The 22,014-nt window shown below is 51.3% G+C and overlaps 1 protein-coding gene across 1 annotated transcript in view; it reads right to left on the reverse strand.

Moving 5' to 3' along the window:
- Positions 1 to 22,014, reverse strand: part of LOC106593842 (growth arrest-specific 6) — a 28,358-nt gene continuing 6,344 nt past the window's right edge. Inside the window, exons 3-13 of the mRNA XM_082963179.1 lie at positions 17,497 to 17,619; positions 16,213 to 16,332; positions 15,867 to 15,989; positions 12,080 to 12,198; positions 10,833 to 10,951; positions 10,452 to 10,641; positions 9,994 to 10,158; positions 9,729 to 9,897; positions 9,473 to 9,615; positions 7,307 to 7,514; positions 1 to 1,659 (exon numbers count right to left, since the gene is read on the reverse strand). Of these exons, the coding sequence (XP_082819305.1) occupies positions 1,508 to 1,659; positions 7,307 to 7,514; positions 9,473 to 9,615; positions 9,729 to 9,897; positions 9,994 to 10,158; positions 10,452 to 10,641; positions 10,833 to 10,951; positions 12,080 to 12,198; positions 15,867 to 15,989; positions 16,213 to 16,332; positions 17,497 to 17,619 (1,631 nt within the window). The 3' untranslated portion in view covers positions 1 to 1,507. The remainder of the gene's footprint in view (positions 1,660 to 7,306; positions 7,515 to 9,472; positions 9,616 to 9,728; positions 9,898 to 9,993; positions 10,159 to 10,451; positions 10,642 to 10,832; positions 10,952 to 12,079; positions 12,199 to 15,866; positions 15,990 to 16,212; positions 16,333 to 17,496; positions 17,620 to 22,014) is intronic.

A 22,014-nucleotide genomic window follows, 5' to 3' on the forward strand; every position in this document is an offset into this window, starting at 1 on the left:
TTTTAAAACTCCATGCCATCATCTTTATTAAGTTTTCAAACAGACTGAATTGATGTGATCAGGGATGTAAAGACTAAAAGACAGGTGAACAAATCACCAGCCAAACAAACCTATAGTATAATAACACACAACACAGAAGAGAAAACCTCCATCGACCGCTCCATTGTGAAATTCAGCAGAAACTCTAGATCCCAGAGGAGGAAATACTGCAGCCCTTTTTGGCCTAATGAAAGATGTTCTTTGTTTTTCTGACATTCTTTAGAGAAGTGAAACTGTTTTGGATGATTATCTCGATGCGTTGAGGTCTTTTTTTTTTTTTTCCTTTTGTATTTTTTCTAAAAAGCATTTAGTCACATTATTTACACATACAGTATATTACAGCGCTTACACTCCTATTCTCTCAGTAGCTCAGTGTGGTGAAGCAGTGCTCGATGCCATCCCCTGTGTGTCTGATTGGTTACTGCATGTTAATTAGCCTAATCTGATTGGCTTAGTGTTTTCCTGGCGTGTGCTGATTGGTGATACTGAGGGAAGGAGGGAGGGGCATGTGAAAGGGGGACAGTATGGAGTGTTTCATTGGCTGAGGGTGGGTGGATGTAACTGTAGAGGACTAGAAGCATGGTTTGGAGGGTAAGGAAGGTTTTTTAATGGGGTCATATTAAGAGAAGGCCTAGCCCTATGCTGTAATCTGTAGGCAGTGTGCAGAGCTAAATTGCAGGTAGACTAAGTTTGCATTAAGTTGGAAAGCACCAAACAGATGTTTTTATTAAACTCAGTCCATTTTTACCTGCGATGGTGTGCAAGTTTTACAATAACAAAGCCTTGTGCTACTGAATACACCCCCCCACACACACACACCTTATAGGTTTTATTCCACAAGGGACTGGGTCAGTTTACCAAACCTCTTCTGGAGTACTGCCAGCTATTCCACTTCTGGATCCAGTTTGATCACCGTTAGCTCTGACGAAGGCCATGAGCCCGATACATAAGCTTATTACACTAAAAGATACTGGCAAGAGCAGCGTGAGATATTGGATTTTTGTTTTCAAGATATCACTGAATTTTCCTACGCACCTGCAACCAGCAACCTCAGATGTGAGAGTGCTGCTCCTACATTCGATCACGCTGAGAGCAGAATGACTGAGGGTAGTCCAGGAGAAGGGTTGGCCAGGAGAAGGGTTGGCCACTCGGCCAGCTCCTGGGTACATCCCAAATGGCACCCTATTCCCTAAATAGTGCACCAATAGTTTTGACCAGAACCCATAGGGGTCATATAGGGAATAGAGTGCTATTTGGGACTCATTCCTTGCTTAGGTTAAGGCCCTGTGGGTTATGGTGGACTGTAGTGGACGGGGTGAAGTTTCCCCTTGCTACAGATCTAGGATCAGCTTCCACTCCCCCTAAACCTAACCATTTGTGGGGGAAAATATCAAACTGACCCAAGATCAGTGTCTAGGGGCAACTTCCCCCGACTCCAGTGAGGACGGGGCGAAGGGGACTGCAGCGGTCACAAGGCCCCCCCCAGCAGAGGGCAGGAGTGGGAGCGGATGTCGTTGTGTTTGTGGAAGGCCTCGTCCAGGTCCAGAGCCAGGCCGTTGATCGTCACCTCCATGCAGCCGCGGTAGAAAGATGACACCAGGGTCGACACCAGGGGCACGTCTGGTACAGGGGTTAGAGGTCACAGGTCAGAACTGAAATTAATGACATCAGTTGAAGTGGTTAATGGTAATGGCGAAACTGTGTGTGTCAGTGAGGCTTTTTGTTTGTAACTGGGTGTTTGTCTAGAGTACAGTAGTGATGAGTGTGTTGTTGCATGTCTCTCTCTGCCTATTCCCGTCTACCTCACCGGGGAGCCCTCCTATTCCCGTCTACCTCACCGGGGAGCCCTCCTATTCCCGTCCACCTCACCGGGGAGTCCTCCTATACCCGTCTACCTCACCGGGGAGCCCTCCTATACCCGTCTACCTCACCGGGGAGCCCTCCTATTCCCGTCTACCTCACCGGGGAGCCCTCCTATTCCCCTCCTATTCCCGCCCTCCTATACCCGTCTACCTCACCGGGGAGTCCTCCTATACCCGTCTACCTCACCGGGGAGCCCTCCTATTCCCGTCTACCTCACCGGGGAGCCCTCCTATTCCCGTCTACCTCACCGGGGAGCCCTCCTATTCCCCTCCTATTCCCGCCCTCATATACCCGTCCACCTCACCGGGGAGCCCTCCTATTCCCGTCCAACTCACCGGGGAGCCCTCCTATTCCCGTCCACCTCACCGGGGAGCCCTCCTATTCCCGTCCACCTCACCGGGGAGCCCTCCTATTCCCGTCCACCTCACCGGGGAGCCCTCCTATTCCCGTCTACCTCACCGGGGAGACCTCCTATTCCCGTCCACCTCACCGGGGAGCCCTCCTATACCCGTCCAACTCACCGGGGAGTCCTCCTATACCCGTCTACCTCACCGGGGAGTCCTATACCCGTCTACCTCACCGGGGAGTCCTATACCCGTCTACCTCACCGGGGAGTCCTATACCCGTCTACCTCACCGGGGAGTCCTATACCCGTCTACCTCACCGGGGAGCCCTCCTATTCCCGTCTACCTCACCGGGGAGCCCTCCTATTCCCGTCCAACTCACCGGGGAGCCCTCCTATACCCGTCTACCTCACCGGGGAGTCCTCCTATACCCGTCTACCTCACCGGGGAGTCCTCCTATACCCGTCTACCTCACCGGGGAGTCCTATACCCGTCTACCTCACCGGGGAGTCCTATACCCGTCTACCTCACCGGGGAGCCCTCCTATACCCGTCTACCTCACCGGGGAGCCCTCCTATACCCGTCTACCTCACCGGGGAGCCCTCCTATACCCGTCTACCTCACCGGGGAGCCCTCCTATTCCCGTCCAACTCACCGGGGAGCCCTCCTATTCCCCTCCTATTCCCACCCTCCTATACCCGTCTACCTCACCGGGGAGCCCTCCTATTCCCGTCCAACTCACCGGGGAGCCCTCCTATTCCCGTCCACCTCACCGGGGAGTCCTCCTATACCCGTCCAACTCACCGGGAGTCCTCCTATACCCGTCTACCTCACCGGGGAGTCCTATACCCGTCTACCTCACCGGGGAGCCCTATACCCGTCTACCTCACCGGGGAGCCCTCCTATTCCCGTCTACCTCACCGGGGAGCCCTCCTATTCCCGTCCAACTCACCGGGGAGCCCTCCTATACCCGTCCAACTCACCGGGGAGCCCTCCTATACCCGTCTACCTCACCGGGGAGTCCTCCTATACCCGTCTACCTCACCGGGGAGTCCTATACCCGTCTACCTCACCGGGGAGTCCTATACCCGTCTACCTCACCGGGGAGTCCTATACCCGTCTACCTCACCGGGGAGTCCTATACCCGTCTACCTCACCGGGGAGCCCTCCTATACCCGTCTACCTCACCGGGGAGCCCTCCTATACCCGTCTACCTCACCGGGGAGCCCTCCTATACCCGTCTACCTCACCGGGGAGCCCTCCTATACCCGTCTACCTCACCGGGGAGCCCTCCTATACCCGTCTACCTCACCGGGGAGCCCTCCTATACCCGTCTACCTCACCGGGGAGCCCTCCTATACCCGTCCACCTCACCGGGGAGCCCTCCTATTCCCGTCCACCTCACCGGGGAGCCCTCCTATTCCCGTCCACCTCACCGGGGAGCCCTCCTATTCCCGTCCACCTCACCGGGGAGCCCTCCTATTCCCGTCCACCTCACCGGGGAGCCCTCCTATTCCCGTCCACCTCACCGGGGAGCCCTCCTATTCCCGTCCACCTCACCGGGGAGCCCTCCTATTCCCGTCCACCTCACCGGGGAGCCCTCCTATTCCCGTCCACCTCACCGGGGAGCCCTCCTATTCCCGTCCACCTCACCGGGGAGCCCTCCTATTCCCGTCCACCTCACCGGGGAGCCCTCCTATTCCCGTCCACCTCACCGGGGAGCCCTCCTATACCCGTCCACCTCACCGGGGAGCCCTCCTATACCCGTCCAACTCACGGGGAGCCCTCCTATTCCCGTCCAACTCACCGGGGAGCCCTCCTATTCCCGTCTACCTCACCGGGGAGCCCCCCCCCCCTCCCGCCCTCATTCCCGTCCACCTCACCGGGGAGCCCTCCTATTCCCGTCCACCTCACCGGGGAGACCTCCTATTCCCGTCCACCTCACCGGGGAGACCTCCTATTCCCGTCCACCTCACCGGGGAGACCTCCTATTCCCGTCCACCTCACCGGGGAGCCCTCCTATACCCGTCCACCTCACCGGGGAGCCCTCCTATACCCGTCCACCTCACCGGGGAGCCCTCCTATTCCCGTCCACCTCACCGGGGAGCCCTCCTATACCCGTCTACCTCACCGGGGAGCCCTCCTATACCCGTCTACCTCACCGGGGAGCCCTCCTATACCCGTCCACCTCACCGGGGAGCCCTCCTATACCCGTCTACCTCACCGGGGAGCCCTCCTATTCCCGTCCAACTCACCGGGGAGCCCTCCTATACCCGTCCAACTCACGGGGAGCCCTCCTATTCCCGTCCAACTCACCGGGGAGCCCTCCTATTCCCGTCCACCTCACCGGGGAGCCCTCCTATTCCCGTCTACCTCACCGGGGAGCCCTCCTATTCCCGTCTACCTCACCGGGGAGCCCTCCTATTCCCGTCTACCTCACCGGGGAGCCCTCCTATTCCCGTCTACCTCACCGGGGAGCCCTCCTATTCCCGTCTACCTCACCGGGGAGCCCTCCTATTCCCCTCCTATTCCCGCCCTCATATACCCGTCCACCTCACCGGGGAGCCCTCCTATTCCCGTCCAACTCACCGGGGAGCCCTCCTATTCCCCTCCTATTCCCGCCCTCATATACCCGTCCACCTCACCGGGGAGCCCTCCTATTCCCGTCCAACTCACCGGGGAGCCCTCCTATTCCCGTCCACCTCACCGGGGAGCCCTCCTATTCCCGTCCACCTCACCGGGGAGCCCTCCTATTCCCGTCCACCTCACCGGGGAGCCCTCCTATTCCCGTCCACCTCACCGGGGAGCCCTCCTATTCCCGTCCACCTCACCGGGGAGCCCTCCTATTCCCGTCCACCTCACCGGGGAGCCCTCCTATTCCCGTCTACCTCACCGGGGAGCCCTCCTATTCCCGTCTACCTCACCGGGGAGCCCTCCTATTCCCGTCCACCTCACCGGGGAGCCCTCCTATACCCGTCTACCTCACCGGGGAGCCCTCCTATTCCCGTCCAACTCACCGGGGAGCCCTCCTATACCCGTCCAACTCACGGGGAGCCCTCCTATTCCCGTCCAACTCACCGGGGAGCCCTCCTATTCCCGTCTACCTCACCGGGGAGCCCTCCTATTCCCGTCTACCTCACCGGGGAGCCCTCCTATTCCCGTCTACCTCACCGGGGAGCCCTCCTATTCCCCTCCTACCTCCCGGGGAGCCCTCCTATACCCGTCTACCTCACCGGGGAGCCCTCCTATTCCCCTCCTATTCCCACCCTCCTATTCCCGTCCACCTCACCGGGGAGCCCTCCTATTCCCGTCCAACTCACCGGGGAGCCCTCCTATTCCCGTCCACCTCACCGGGGAGCCCTCCTATACCCGTCCAACTCACCGGGGAGCCCTCCTATACCCGTCCACCTCACCGGGGAGCCCTCCTATACCCGTCCACCTCACCGGGGAGCCCTCCTATACCCGTCTACCTCACCGGGGAGCCCCCTATACCCGTCCACCTCACCGGGGAGCCCTCCTATTCCCGTCCAACTCCCCGGGGAGCCCTCCTATACCCGTCCAACTCACCGGGGAGCCCTCCTATACCCGTCCACCTCACCGGGGAGTCCTCCTATACCCGTCTACCTCACCGGGGAGTCCTATACCCGTCTACCTCACCGGGGAGTCCTATACCCGTCTACCTCACCGGGGAGTCCTATACCCGTCTACCTCACCGGGGAGTCCTATACCCGTCTACCTCACCGGGGAGCCCTCCTATACCCGTCTACCTCACCGGGGAGTCCTCCTATACCCGTCTACCTCACCGGGGAGTCCTATGCCCGTCTACCTCACCGGGGAGTCCTATACCCGTCTACCTCACCGGGGAGTCCTATACCCGTCTACCTCACCGGGGAGTCCTATACCCGTCCACCTCACCGGGGAGCCCTCCTATACCCGTCCACCTCACCGGGGAGCCCTCCTATACCCGTCCACCTCACCGGGGAGCCCTCCTATTCCCGTCCACCTCACCGGGGAGCCCTCCTATTCCCGTCCACCTCACCGGGGAGCCCTCCTATTCCCGTCCACCTCACCGGGGAGCCCTCCTATTCCCGTCCACCTCACCGGGGAGCCCTCCTATTCCCGTCCACCTCACCGGGGAGCCCTCCTATTCCCGTCCACCTCACCGGGGAGCCCTCCTATTCCCGTCCACCTCACCGGGGAGCCCTCCTATTCCCGTCCACCTCACCGGGGAGCCCTCCTATTCCCGTCCACCTCACCGGGGAGCCCTCCTATTCCCGTCCACCTCACCGGGGAGCCCTCCTATTCCCGTCCACCTCACCGGGGAGCCCTCCTATTCCCGTCCACCTCACCGGGGAGCCCTCCTATTCCCGTCCACCTCACCGGGGAGCCCTCCTATTCCCGTCCACCTCACCGGGGAGCCCTCCTATTCCCGTCCACCTCACCGGGGAGCCCTCCTATTCCCGTCCACCTCACCGGGGAGCCCTCCTATACCCGTCTACCTCACCGGGGAGCCCTCCTATACCCGTCCAACTCACGGGGAGCCCTCCTATTCCCGTCCAACTCACCGGGGAGCCCTCCTATTCCCGTCTACCTCACCGGGGAGCCCTCCTATTCCCGTCTACCTCACCGGGGAGCCCTCCTATTCCCGTCTACCTCACCGGGGAGCCCTCCTATTCCCGTCTACCTCACCGGGGAGCCCTCCTATTCCCGTCCAACTCACGGGGAGCCCTCCTATTCCCGTCCACCTCACCGGGGAGCCCTCCTATTCCCGTCTACCTCACCGGGGAGCCCTCCTATTCCCGTCTACCTCACCGGGGAGCCCTCCTATTCCCGTCCACCTCACCGGGGAGCCCTCCTATTCCCGTCTACCTCACCGGGGAGCCCTCCTATTCCCGTCCAACTCACCGGGGAGCCCTCCTATTCCCGTCCACCTCACCGGGGAGTCCTCCTATACCCGTCCAACTCACCGGGGAGCCCTCCTATTCCCGTCCACCTCACCGGGGAGCCCTCCTATTCCCGTCCACCTCACCGGGGAGCCCTCCTATTCCCGTCCAACTCACCGGGGAGCCCTCCTATAAAGGTGGTTGAAGGCAGGCTGAGGTCAACCGTCTCCTGTCCAGGTGTGGTGTGACTCTGTCCAGGCTGACCGTCCACCTCTAGTATGGTCAGGTTCCCACTGACCGTCACGTTGACCTCATGAACCTCTGCATCACACAGGAAGGCCGGGGCGCTGGCCACGATCACATCACCCACAGAGACCAGGACATACTGGGGGGTAGAGAGAAAGATACAGAGAGACATCACCCACAGAGACCAGGACATACTGGGGGGTAGAGAGAAAGATACAGAGAGACATCACCCACAGAGACCAGGACATACTGGGGGGTAGAGAGAAAGATACAGAGAGACATCACCCACAGAGACCAGGACATACTGGGGGGTAGAGAGAAAGATACAGAGAGACATCACCCACAGAGACCAGGACATACTGGGGGGTAGAGAGAAAGATACAGAGAGACATCACCCACAGAGACCAGGACATACTGGGGGGTAGAGAGAAAGATACAGAGAGACATCACCCACAGAGACCAGGACATACTGGGGGGTAGAGAGAAAGATACAGAGAGACATCACCCACAGAGACCAGGACATACTGGGGGGTAGAGAGAAAGATACAGAGAGACATCACCCACAGAGACCAGGACATACTGGGGGGGTAGAGAGAAAGATACAGAGAGACATCACCCACAGAGACCAGGACATACTGGGGGGTAGAGAGAAAGATACAGAGAGACATCACCCACAGAGACCAGGACATACTGGGGGGTAGAGAGAAAGATACAGAGAGACATCACCCACAGAGACCAGGACATACTGGGGGGTAGAGAGAAAGATACAGAGAGACATCACCCACAGAGACCAGGACATACTGGGGGGTAGAGAGAAAGATACAGAGAGACATCACCCACAGAGACCAGGACATACTGGGGGGTAGAGAGAAAGATACAGAGAGACATCACCCACAGAGACCAGGACATACTGGGGGGTAGAGAGAAAGATACAGAGAGACATCACCCACAGAGACCAGGACATACTGGGGGGTAGAGAGAAAGATACAGAGAGACATCACCCACAGAGACCAGGACATACTGGGGGGTAGAGAGAAAGATACAGAGAGACATCACCCACAGAGACCAGGACATACTGGGGGGTAGAGAGAAAGATACAGAGAGACATCACCCACAGAGACCAGGACATACTGGGGGGTAGAGAGAAAGATACAGAGAGACATCACCCACAGAGACCAGGACATACTGGGGGGTAGAGAGAAAGATACAGAGAGACATCACCCACAGAGACCAGGACATACTGGGGGGTAGAGAGAAAGATACAGAGAGACATCACCCACAGAGACCAGGACATACTGGGGGGGTAGAGAGAAAGATACAGAGAGACATCACCCACAGAGACCAGGACATACTGGGGGGTAGAGAGAAAGATACAGAGAGACATCACCCACAGAGACCAGGACATACTGGGGGGTAGAGAGAAAGATACAGAGAGACATCACCCACAGAGACCAGGACATACTGGGGGGTAGAGAGAAAGATACAGAGAGACATCACCCACAGAGACCAGGACATACTGGGGGGGTAGAGAGAAAGATACAGAGAGACATCACACTCAAGACAAACAAAACATGAATTCATACAGACCGAGACAGAGAGGTCAGTCAGACAGCGAGTCAGACAGCGAGTCGCAGCGAGCGAGCGAGCCAGACAGACAGACAGACAGACAGCGAGTCGAGACAGACAGACAGACAGACGAGACAGACAGACAGCGAGCCAGACAGACAGACAGACAGACAGACAGACGAGACAGACAGACAGACAGACAGACGAGACAGACAGACAGACAGACAGAGCAGAGCGAGACAGACAGACAGACAGACAGACAGCGAGCCAGACAGACAGACAGACAGACAGACAGACAGACAGCGAGCGAGCCAGACAGACAGACAGACAGACAGACAGACAGACAGCGAGCGAGCCAGACAGCGAGCGAGCGAGCCAGACAGACAGCGAGCCAGACAGACAGCGAGCCAGACAGACAGCGAGCCAGACAGACAGCGAGCCAGACAGACAGCGAGCCAGACAGACAGCGAGCCAGACAGACAGCGAGCCAGACAGACCGACCGACAGCGTCGGGCCAAAGTAACATCTCACCTCCCGCCATTCCTGGTTGTCTCTGTGGTAGTCGGACAGAGAGATGGAGAGAGGGACGCTGTCCTGATAAACGAGTGCCAATAGAACCCCAACAGTGGAGGCTGGTCTCAGAGTCAGCTGGATACTCAGAGACTGGGACTCTGCTGGGGGAGAGAGATGTGGTTATACACACACAGGTAAATGTGCAAATGATACATGCAAATCAGAAGATGCATAGAGACGTGCACACACATAATCCCACACACAGCAGACCCACCGTATGTGATGTTGAACAGAGCGAAGCCTGTCCCAGGGTAATAGGTTCCGGGGTTTTCTGTACTGAAACACTGCATGTTGTCATTAGACCTGATGGTCTCCTGAATGGACGTATCCTCTCCTGTTAACCAGCGCCACTCACGCATACAGCCGTCAAACCTCGGGTTCACCTGGAGACACACACACACACACACACATTAGGCAGAGAAAACAACACACACATCTCCCCAGAACAGAGATTCTAGAGAGGACCCCACCCCCCTAACCTGGTTGATGAGACTGTCCTCTTTGAAAGGGACGCCCCCTACAGTCAGGTTGAGTTCATGCATGCCTTTCTTCAGGGTGAACAGATCTCCGTTCACAGCTATCTTCATCACCGCCTCCCTGTCAATCTTTATCACCAGACTCCGCCCCTGCTCCTCCACTGAGATCTACAGACCAATCAGAAAAGACAGGAGCTCAAATTGTAAAAAAAATGGTTTTACATGTTCTTATCCTACAGTGTCTCAGTCCCAAATGATATCCTATTTCCTATACAGTGCACACATTCTGACCAGGTCACCAGTAACACCTCCTCCAAAAAGTAGTGCACTACATAGGGAACAGGGGGCCATTTGGGATGCACCCGAGTCAACGACCCCTCAGGAGAGGAGATGCCACTTTAGACTATTGAGACCCAACCCATAAGTTAAACACCCCCCTAAACCCCAGAATAACCTCTGACCTTTCTCCACTGTCCATCGTTGACGACGGGCCCGCTGCTGGTGACCCGGCTGACCGCCCCGTACCTCAGCTGCAGCTCCAGTTTCCCATGATGCATTGCCAGAACAATCCAGGAACTGTTCAGGTGACCACCAGCGAAGAAGATGACCCCCTCCGGGTCAAAGGTACGGAGGTCAAACTCAGCTGAGAACCTAGAGGAGGGAGAGAGAGATAAAGACAGGATGTAATATAATTCTACAATGGTACAAGACTATGGTTATAACTATGAACCCTTAAAATGCTTTTGCCTTACTGGCATCTTTCCAGGTCTCTCTTGGAAAAGAGGTTGAAACCTCAGGAGACTGGTAAGGTTAAAAGGTTAGAGGTCAAAGGTAAGGCCCACCCAGTCTGGACTCTCCTGCGGAAGCGTAGCCTGACCACTGGGACTCCGCTGAACATCCGGCCCAGGTAGAGAGAACGGGAGTTCCTCTTCATGGTGAGAGAGACACATGTAGTGATCTCCTGTTGGGGGAAGAGAGAGTCTAGTGATGCAGCCGTAAATTCACTCTGGCTATCTACTCCTATTTCAGAGCGCTGAATAACTGAGGAATTTACGAACGCGCAACACCGTTGAATATAACCAGTGTCAGTATATGTTGGCAAAAAAAACATCATTAAATTGTTGCCAGCAGCACAGTTAGTCACCAACGCTCTGGATAACATGTAAACAGCCTGACCAGCTCTGCTACGATGAGTAAAATGGTCAGAGTGAGGTGTTTTCTCATTTGTGTCTGGAAGTAGCTACCAGCTAGCCAACTTTAGCCAGTTAGCTTGGGTGTTTGACTGCCATTGAGGTCAGAACCCTCAGATCAACCCTACTCCTCGGCCAGAGCGTCCAGTATGCGCTCTGAGCGAAACACTCAGAATTTACGAACGGATAATCTGAAAATAAGAATGGAGTGCCAGAGTGCGCTCTGGGCAGAGTGTTTTTAGGAACGCACCCACAGTAAGAATCACTTTGGGGGGGGGCTGAGCTGTGTGCCATTCCTCTACATATGTTAAGGGTCAGCACACAAGGGATAACTGGAATCTGACATGTCTTCTAAAGGAAAGATTCAAATCAGGTGCACATTGTAACGGAAAGTACCTTTTAATAGGTCCATTGTCTAGACCGGGGCTGCCCGACCCTCTCCTGGAGATCTACTGTCCTGTAGGTTTTCAGTCCAACCCTCTTCCTGGAGATCTACCGTCCTGTAGGTTCACACTCCAACCCTAATGTAGCATATCTGATTCAGCTAGTTAAGGTCTTGTTGAGCAGCTAATTAGTAGAATCAGGTGTGTTAAATTAAGGTTGGACTGAAAACCTACAGGACAGTAGACCACCAGGAAGAGGGTCGGAGTGAAAATCTACAGGACAGTAGATCTCCAGGAAGAGGGTTGGACTGAAAACCTACAGGACAGTAGATCTCCAGGAAGAGGGTCGGACTGAAAACCTACAGGACAGTAAATCTCCAGGAAGATGGTTGAGCAGCCCTGGTCTAGAGTGCAGTGCTGCTTGTCGATAATGAACCTTTGATTGAATCCCTTACTAATAAATGGGGGGTGTTTTCTACAGGTAAGGTCTTGATAATGTGAGTGGGGACTTTTTACCTGACAGCTCCTGAGGTCGTGGCTCAACTTCTTGCCCTGCCGACCGTCACAGAAACACCGGAAACTACCGGGCGTGTTAACACACTCCTCACACACTCCCTGCTCACACTCATCCACATCTGACAGAGAGAGAGAGAGAAAGAGAGACGGAGGGAGGGAGGGAGATAAAAGACGGAGTGAAAGAGAGAGGGGAAAAAACAGAGAGAGAAGGGTGTCCATTGGTCCATCTCTGGAACTACAACCGCCAGACAAGGCTGGGGGAGAAAACCACTGAAGTGAAAAACAACGTCTCTAAAATGTTATCAGCATCAACAGATGGAGGAACAACTCCTGACTTAGATCTCTCCTGATGTCAACTGGACCATGTCCCAACTGGCACCCTATTCCCCTAGAGCTGGGGTCTAAAGTAGTGCACTACATAGGGAATGGGGAACCATTTGGGATGAAGCCAGAACGTCTGTCTGAATGACCTTAGAAGGCCATGAGGTTTATTATGATACGGATGGATAAATGTTAGTTCTTCTAAAGAGTGACTCTGTGACCGCCTCCCTTCCCTCCCCCGCTTTCTCTTTCTCCCTCCCTCTCCTCTCTCTCAGTAAGTACAATGCAAGACAAGAACAAACTTGTTTGACAAATAAAAGACTAGGATGACATTTTAAAGGACCATTGAGCGTTTGGCAGGAGAGGATGTCGTGCAGATAGAGATCGGTCTTGTAAAAAAAATGATAAACAGAATGTATTGACTATAAATGAAAAGATGACGCGCTAACAGCTTACTTGGCAGTTCGTCTGTGTGTCTCAGAGTGTGTGTGTGTGTCTCAGAGTGTGTGTGTGTGTCTCAGAGTGTGTGTGTGTGTCTCAGAGTGTGTGTGTGTGTCTCAGAGTGTGTGTGTGTGTCTCAGAGTGTGTGTGTCTCAGAGTGTGTCCTGTGTGTGTCTCAGAGTGTGTCCTGTGTGTGTCTCAGAGTGTGTCCTGTGTGTGTCTCAGAGTGTGTGTGTCTCAGAGTGTGTGTGTCTCAGAGTGTGTGTGTCTCAGAGTGTGTGTGTCTCAGAGTGTGTGTGTGTCTCAGAGTGTGTGTGTGTCTCAGAGTGTGTGTGTGTCTCAGAGTGTGTGTGTGTCTCAGAGTGTGTGTGTGTCTCAGAGTGTGTGTCTCAGAGTGTGTGTAAGAGAGAGATTGTGTATGTCAGTGGAGGCTGGTAGGAGGAGCTACTGGAGGACAGGCTCATTGTAAATGACTGGAAAGGTCCAAAAACATGAAACGTATGGAAACCACGTTGGACTCCGTTCCATTTATTACAATGAGCCGGTCCTCCTATAGCGCCTCCCACCAGCCTCCACTGGCATATGTATGTGTGTAGGTATGCATGAATGACAGCTGGCTGCATCACTAGACTAGCTAGCTGTCTCTACAACACAGCCGGCTGCACCACTAGACTAGCTAGCTGGCTCTACAACACAGCTGTCTGCATCACTAGACTAGCTAGCTGGCTCTACAACACAGCTGTCTGCATCACTAGACTAGCTAGCTGGCTCTACAACACAGCTGTCTGCATCACTAGACTAGCTAGCTGGCTCTACAACACAGCTGTCTGCATCACTAGACTAGCTAGCTGGCTCTACAACACAGCTGTCTGCATCACTAGACTAGCTAGCTGGCTCTACAACACAGCCGGCTGCACCACTAGACTAGCTAGCTGGCTCTACAACACAGCTGTCTGCATCACTAGACTAGCTAGCTGGCTCTACAACACAGCCGGCTGCACCACTAGACTAGCTAGCTGTCTCTACAACACAGCCGTCTGCACCACTAGACTAGCTAGCTGGCTGCACCACTAGACTAGCTAGCTGTCTCTACAACACAGCCGTCTGCACCACTAGACTAGCTAGCTGGCTGCACCACTAGACTAGCTAGCTGGCTCTACAACACAGCCGTCTGCACCACTAGACTAGCTAGCTGGCTCTACAACACAGCTGGCTGCATCACTAGACTAGCTAGCTGGCTCTACAACACAGCCGTCTGCACCACTAGACTAGCTAGCTGGCTCTACAACACAGCTGGCTGCAGTCCAGCTGAGACCAACACATTGTCAAGCAGAGCGAGATGTAGGATTAGCTTGTGTGTAGCTTTATTTGTGGGTATTCACTGTAGGGTTGCAAAATTCCTGTAACTTTTTTCTTTTAAATGACAAGATTTTCCAGAAATCCCGGTTGAAAGATTCCCTGAATCAGGAAGGAATAAGCAGGAAATCTGGGTGGAAAATAACCAGAATTTTGCAACCCCAGTTCATTGTGTGTGACATATATACACACACACTGCATTCGGAATGTCTTCAGACGCCTTGACTTTTAAACATTTTTTTAAATTAAATTTTTTGAGTTTTCCAACTTTTTACTCAGTACTGTGTTAAAGCAACTTTGGCAGCAATTACAGCCCCAAGTCTTCTTGGGTATGACCCTACAAGCTTGGCACACCTGTATTTTGGGAGTTTCTCCCATTCTTCTCTGCAGATCCTCTCAAGCTCTGTCAGGTTGGATGGGGAGCGTCGCAGCACAGCTATTTTCAGGTCTCTCCAGAGATGTTTGATCGTGTTCAAGTCCGGGCTCTGGCTGTGCCACTCAAGGACATTCAGAGACTCGTTGTCCTGTTGGAAGGTGAACCTTCACCCCAGTCTGAGGTCCTGATCGCTCTGGAACAGGTTTTCATCAAGGATCTCTCTGTGCTTTGTTCCGTTCATCTTTCCCTCAATCCTGACTAGTCTCCCAGTCCCTGCTGCTGAAAAACATCCCCACAGCATGATGCTGCCACCACCGTGCTTCACCGTAGGGATGGTGCCAGGTTTCCTCCAGACATGACCCTTGGCATTCAGGCCAAAGAGTTCAATCTTGGTATCATCATACCAGAGAATCCAAGTGGGCTGTCATGTGCTTTTTACTGAGGAGTGGTTCCGTCTGGCCACTCTACCATAAAGGCCTGATTGGTGGAGTGCTGCAAAGATGGTTGTCCTTCCGGAAGGTTCTCCCATCTCCACAGAGGAACTCTGGAGCTCTGTCAGAGTGACCATTGGGTTCTTGGTCACCTCCATGACCAAGGCCCTTCTCCCCCGATTGCTCAGTTTGGCCGGGTGGCCAGCTCTAGGAAGAGTCTTGGTGATTCTAAACTTCTTCCATTTAAGAATGATGGAGGCCACTGTGTTCTTGGGACCTTCAATGCTGCAGAAATGTTTTGGTTAACTTCCCCAGATCTGTGCCTCGACACAATGCTGTCTCGGAGCGCCACGTACAATTCCTTCGACATTATGGCTTGGTTTTTGCTCTGACATGCACTGTCAACTGTGGGACATTTTTATATGGACAGGTGTGTGCCTTTCCAAATCATGTCCAATCAATTGAATTTACCACAGGTGGACTCCAATCAAGTTGTAGAAACATCTCAAGGATGATCAATGGAAACAGGATGCACCTGAGCTCAATTTCTCATAGCAAATGGTCTGAATACTTATGTAAATAAGGTATCTGTTTTTTATTTTCAATACATTTGCAAACATTTCTAAAAACCTGTTTTCGCTTTGTCATTATGGGGTATTGTGTGTAGATTGATGACATACGGTTTATTTTTAATCAATTTTAGAATAAGGCTGTAGCGTAACAAAATGTGGAAAAGGTCAAACGGTCTGAATACTTTCTGAATGCACTGTATATAATGTATTCTATACATTATAGTATGTATATGTATTACATGTATATAATGTGTCAGTACTGAGTAATGTGTTTTTGGTGTACTGCTCACCTAGGCAGGTCTTGGTGTTGTTGTCGTAAATGTATCCCGTCTCACACAGACAGTCATAGTCTCCATCCTGGTTCACACACCTCGCTGTCCCACACATCCCTGGATCCTGGCACTCATCCACATCTGAAACACACACACACACACACACACACACACACACACACACACACACACACACACACACACACACACACACACACACACACACACACACACACACACACACACACACACACACACACACACACACACACACACACACACACACACACACACACACACAGTGAGGACAGTTCAATACTTCCTTCAGGTACGGTGTGTGTGTGTGTGCGCGTGTGTCTCTTACCGTTACACAACTTGCGTTCGACCAGCATGTAACCGCGGCGACAGGAGCAATGGTAGCTACCCATAGTGTTGTTACACTCGTGGTCACATCCTCCATTCCTCTTGTTGCACTCGTTGACATCTGCCAATCACAGGAGACACACAGAGGACATGTGACAATATGAACCAATCACTTTATCCATCAACTACATTGAACATCGCTAAGTGTCGCATGACACTTTAATGTGAGTTCTGATCAAAACGTTTGTACACACGATGAAAGACGATGTCTTTTTAACTAAATAAATCACACGTCTCTTTTCCGGCGGTTTATATTTTGAAAAATGCCACTTATTTGGGACCCGTTAGCCCAGAGTGACTGCTCTGATGAGCTGAATGGTTTCTGTGAACTTGTGGTTGGCCAGTGGAAAAGCCTCCGCCTCAGAGTCAGTCAGACACGTTGTGTTTTGGCTTCCCCCGCCGACCAACAGCTAGGTGGCTGGATGAGTCACCACAGAAAAGTGAGAGATGGAGTCTGCATTCCAAATGGCTCCCTATTCCCATGGTGTTCTGGTCAAAAGTAGTGCACTATAATCAGGAATAGGGGTCATTTCGGAAACAGACAGCAGCAGTGCAGGAGGCATTCACACCGAGACGGGTCACCCAGCCCCCTCTGTAGAGACGGGTCACCCAGCCCCCTCTGTAGAGACGGGTCACCAGCCCAGCGCTGACCTTCTCTTTGCAGGGTCATGTGACTTCTCAGCCTGCTCTACATGTGACCGGTTCACTTCCTGCACATTCAGTTCATATTGACCTGACCGATATATAGAGAAAGGGAGAGAGACAGAGAGCGAGAGAGGGCAGAGACATACTGACAACACAACACACACAGAGCCCAACCACAACCCAGCAGCACTCCAAGGACGGTGTGTGTGTGTGTCTGTGTGGATGGAGATGGATAGACAGTGACTAAGCTAAGTCAAAGTCAGACAGGACTCACCCTGTACCGATCATTGTCACATGCTGGAGACAGTGTGACACTGCAGAAAATCCTCTCTGTCCCCACCTCTGTCACTTTGTATGTGTGGCAAGTTGGCCTGACAAACAATAACACAGTAGCCATGTACCCAATACACTGGCCCTATTCCACAGCATCACATCTGGGATGTATTGTGGGTAAACTGTGACTGACTGATCTCCAACTAGTAATGACTAGTTATTTATGATGCCAGGTGATTTGTAGATCAGCCAGTGGGCTGCAACGTGGAACAAGTCCACTGTGTTTCTGAACATCATGTCCCAGTACCTTTCTCACAACGGACTCCTGTCCAGCCAGTGAAGCAGTGGCAGAGGAAGTCACCCTTTTTGTCCTCACAGCGCACCGTACCTCGAGGATTACAGGGAGACGGAGAGCACTGGTCTGGAATATCTGAGAGGGGGAAGGGAAATGGAGAGAGGGAAAAGTGAGAGAGAGAGAGGGAAGGGAGAGAGAGGATAGGAGAGAAAGAAAGAGAGCATTAGAGGTCATCCTGTCAGAGAAATAACATCCTACAATACAGCAAGTCATAGATGTGAAGGTACATAGCACTATGTTACTATATAATGTGAAGTGTTTTAGCCAGGCTGGTCCAGGCAGGTACATAGCACTATGTTACTATATAATGTGAAGTGTTTTAGCCAGGCTGGTCCAGGCAGGTACATATATAATGTGAAGTGTTTTAGCCAGGCTGGTCCAGGCAGGTACATATATAATGTGAAGTGTTTAGCCAGGCTGGTCCAGGCAGGTACATATATAATGTGAAGTGTTTTAGCCAGGCTGGTCCAGGCAGGTACATATATAATGTGAAGTGTTTTAGCCAGGCTGGTCCAGGCAGGTACATATATAATGTGAAGTGTTTTAGCCAGGCTGGTCCAGGCAGGTACATAGCACTATGTTACTATATATTTATTTAACCAGGAAAAGCCCATTGAGACCCAGTCTCTTTTTCAAGGGAGACCTGGCCAAGAAGGCAGCAACAATCAATACATTACAGAATTAAAACATACAACAACACAACATGATCCAGCCAAAAAAAAGCATTTACACTCCTCCATAACAGTCTCCCATCAATATTTTAAATTCATTCAGTGGCACTAACATATGTAGATGAAGCATGGATTGTAGACTATTCCATGCCTCTGGTGCACAAGAAGAGAAGGCAGTCTTGCCTAATACTGTGAATGTTCTGGGGACTTTAAGTAGCAACCACCTAGCAGACCAGGTATGGTAACATAGCAACCACCTAGCAGACCAGGTATGGTAACATAGCAACCACCTAGCAGACCAGGTATGGTAACATAGCAACCACCTAGCAGACCAGGTATGGTAACATAGCAACCACCTAGCAGACCAGGTATGGTAACTGCTGGTGGTGAAGGAGACCAGACTACAGAGGTAAAGAGGGAGTTTACCCAAAAGGGCTTTGTAGATGAACACATACAAATGTATCTTTCTGTGCATATAAAGTGAGGTCCAATCTACCATTTGGTACAAGGTGCAATGGTGGGTGAGTGACTTGGCATTTGTAATAAAGCGCAAGGATGCATGATAAACAGTCCTGTCTCTAAGACAGAGGAGGTTGCATGCATATACAACAAGTCACCATAATCAATTACAGAGAGAAAAGTGGCCTGAACAAGCTTCTTTCTAGCCATAAGAGGGAAGCAAGCCTTATTACAAAAATAAAACCCAATTTACATTTAAGCTTTCTCACAAGATTATCCACATGAACATTAAAGGACAACTTGTCATCCAACCAAATACCTAGGTATTTGTAGGATGACACTTTTTCAAAAGGACAAGCCACCAGATATGAAGTGTTTAGCCAGACTGGTCCAGGCAGGTACATAGCTCTATGTTACTATATAATGGGAAGTGTTTTAGCCAGGCTGGTCCAGGCAGGTACATAGCTCTATGTTACTATATAATGGGAAGTGTTTTAGCCAGGCTGGTCCAGGCAGGTACATAGCTCTATGTTACTATATAATGGGAAGTGTTTTAGCCAGGCTGGTCCAGGCAGGTACATAGCTCTATGTTACTATATAATGGGAAGTGTTTTAGCCAGGCTGGTCCAGGCAGGTACATAGCTCTATGTTACTATATAATGGGAAGTGTTTTAGCCAGGCTGTTCCAGGCAGGTACATAGCTCTATGTTACTATATAATGTGAAGTGTTTTAACCAGGCTGGTCCAGGCAGGTACATATATAATGTGAAGTGTTTTAGCCAGGCTGTTCCAGGCAGGTACATATATAATGTGAAGTGTTTTAGCCAGGCTGGTCCAGGCAGGTACATAGCACTATGTTACTATATAATGTGAAGTGTTTTAGCCAGGCTGGTCCAGGCAGGTACATAGCTCTATGTTACTACAGTTGAAGTTGGAAGTTTACATACGAGTTTTAATGACTCCAACCTAAGTGTTTTTCAACCACTCCACAAATTTCTTGTTAACAAAACAATAGTTTTGGCAAGTCGGTTAGGACATCTACTTTGTGCAAGACAAGTAATTTTTCCAACAATTGTTTACAGACAGATTATTTCACTTATTATTCACTATATCACAATTCCAGTGGGTCAGAAGTTTACATACACTAAGTTGACTGCGCCTTTAAACAGATTGGAAAATTACAGAAAATTATTCTGATGGACTAACTGACATCATGAGTCAGTTGGAGGTGAACCTGTGGATGTATTTCAAGGCCTACCTTCAAACTCAGTGCTTCTTTTCTTGACATCATGGGAAAATCAAAAGAAATCAGCCAAGACCTCAGAAAAAGAATTGTAGACCTCCACAAGTCTGGTTCATCCTTGGGAGCAATTTCCAAACGCCTGAAGGTACCACATTCATCTGTACAAACAATAGTACGCAAGTATAAACACCATGGGATCACACAGCCGTCATACTGCTCAGGAAGGAGATGTGTTCTGTCTCCTAGAGATGAACGTACTTTGGTGCGAAAAGTGCAAATCAATCCCAGAACAACAGCAAAGGACCTTGTGAAGATGCTGGAGGAAACGGGTACAAAAGTATCGATATCCACAGTCAAACGAGTCCTATATCGATATAACCTGAAAGGCTGCTCAGCAAGGAAGAAGCCACTGCTCCAAAACTGCCATAAAAAAGCCAGACTACGGTTTGCAACTGCACTTGGGGACAAAGATCGTACTTTTTGGGGAAATGTCCTCTGGTCTGATGAAACAAAATAGAAGTGTTTGGCCAAAATGACCATTGTTATGTTTGGAGGAAAAAGGGGGAGGAAGCCGAACAACACCATCCCAACCGTGAAGCACAGGGGTGGCAGCATCATGTTGTGGGGGTGCTTTGCTGCAGGAGGGACTGGTGCACTTCACAAAATAGATGGCATCATGACGATGGAAAATTATGTGGATATATTGACGCAACATCAAGACATCAGTCATGAAGTTAAAGCTTGGTAGCAAATAGGTCTTCCAAATGGACAATGACTCCAAGCATACTTCCAAAGTTGTGGCAAAATGGCTTAAGGACAACAAAGTCAAGGTATTGGAGTGGCCACCACAAAGCCCTGACCTCAATCCTATAGAAAATTTGTGGGCAGAACTGAAAAAGCATGCGTGAGCAAGGAGGCCTACAAACCTGACTCAGTTACACCAGCTCTGTCAGGAGGAATGGGCCAAAATTCACCCAACTTATTGTGAGATGCTTATGGAAGGCTACCCGAAACATTTGACCCAAGTAAAACTATTTAAAGGCAATGCTACCAAATGCTAATTTAGTGTATGTAAACTTCTGACCCACTAGGAATGTGATGAAAGAAATAAAAGCTGAAATAAGTCACTCTCTCTACTATTATTCTGACATTTCACATTCTTAAAATAAAGTGGTGATCCTAATTGACCTAAGACAGGGAATTGTTACTATGATTAAATGTCAGGAATTGTGAAAAACTGAGTTTAAATGTATTTGGCTAAGGTGTGTATGTAAACTTCCGACTTCAACTGTATATAAATGTGAAGTGCTTAGCCAGGCTGTTCCAGGCAGGTACAGTGAGGAAAAAAGTATTTGATCCCCTGCTGATTTTGTACGTTTGCCCACTGACAAAGAAATGATTAGTCTATAATTTTAATGGTGGGTTTATTTGAACAGTTTGAGACAGAATAACAACCAAAAAAATCCAGAAAAATGCACGTCAAAAATGTTATAAAATGATTTGCCTTTTAATGAGGGAAATAAGTATTTGACCCCCTCTCAATCAGAAAGATTTCTGGCTCCCAGGTGTCTTTTATACAGGTAACGAGCTGAGATTAGGACCACGCTCTTAAAGGGAGTGCTCCTAATCTCAGTTTGTTACCTGTATAAAAGACACCTGTCCACTGAAGGAATCAATCAATCATATTCCAAACTCTCCACCATGGCCAAGACCAAAGAGCTCTCCAAGGATGTCAGCGACAAGATTGTAGACCTACACAAGGCTGGAATGGGCTACAAGACCATTGCCAAGCAGCTTGGTGAGAAGGTGACAACAGTTGGTGCGATTATTCGCAAATGGAAGAAACACAAAAGAACTGTCAATCTCCCTCGGCCTGGGGCTCCATGCAAGATCTCACCTCGTGGAGTTGCAATGATCATGAGAACGGTGAGGAATCAGCCCAGAACTACATGGGAGGATCTTGTCAATGATCTCAAGGCAGCTGGGACCATAGTCACCAAGAAAACAATTGGTAATACACTACGCCGTGAAGGACTGAAATCCTGCAGCGCCCGCAAGTCCCCCTGCTCAAGAAAGCACATATACATGCCCGTCTGA

The sequence above is a fragment of the Salmo salar genome, chromosome 16 (assembly GCF_965601325.2).
Source record: "Salmo salar chromosome 16, fSalSal1, whole genome shotgun sequence".
In the NCBI taxonomy this organism is placed as follows: Eukaryota; Metazoa; Chordata; class Actinopteri; order Salmoniformes; family Salmonidae; genus Salmo; species Salmo salar.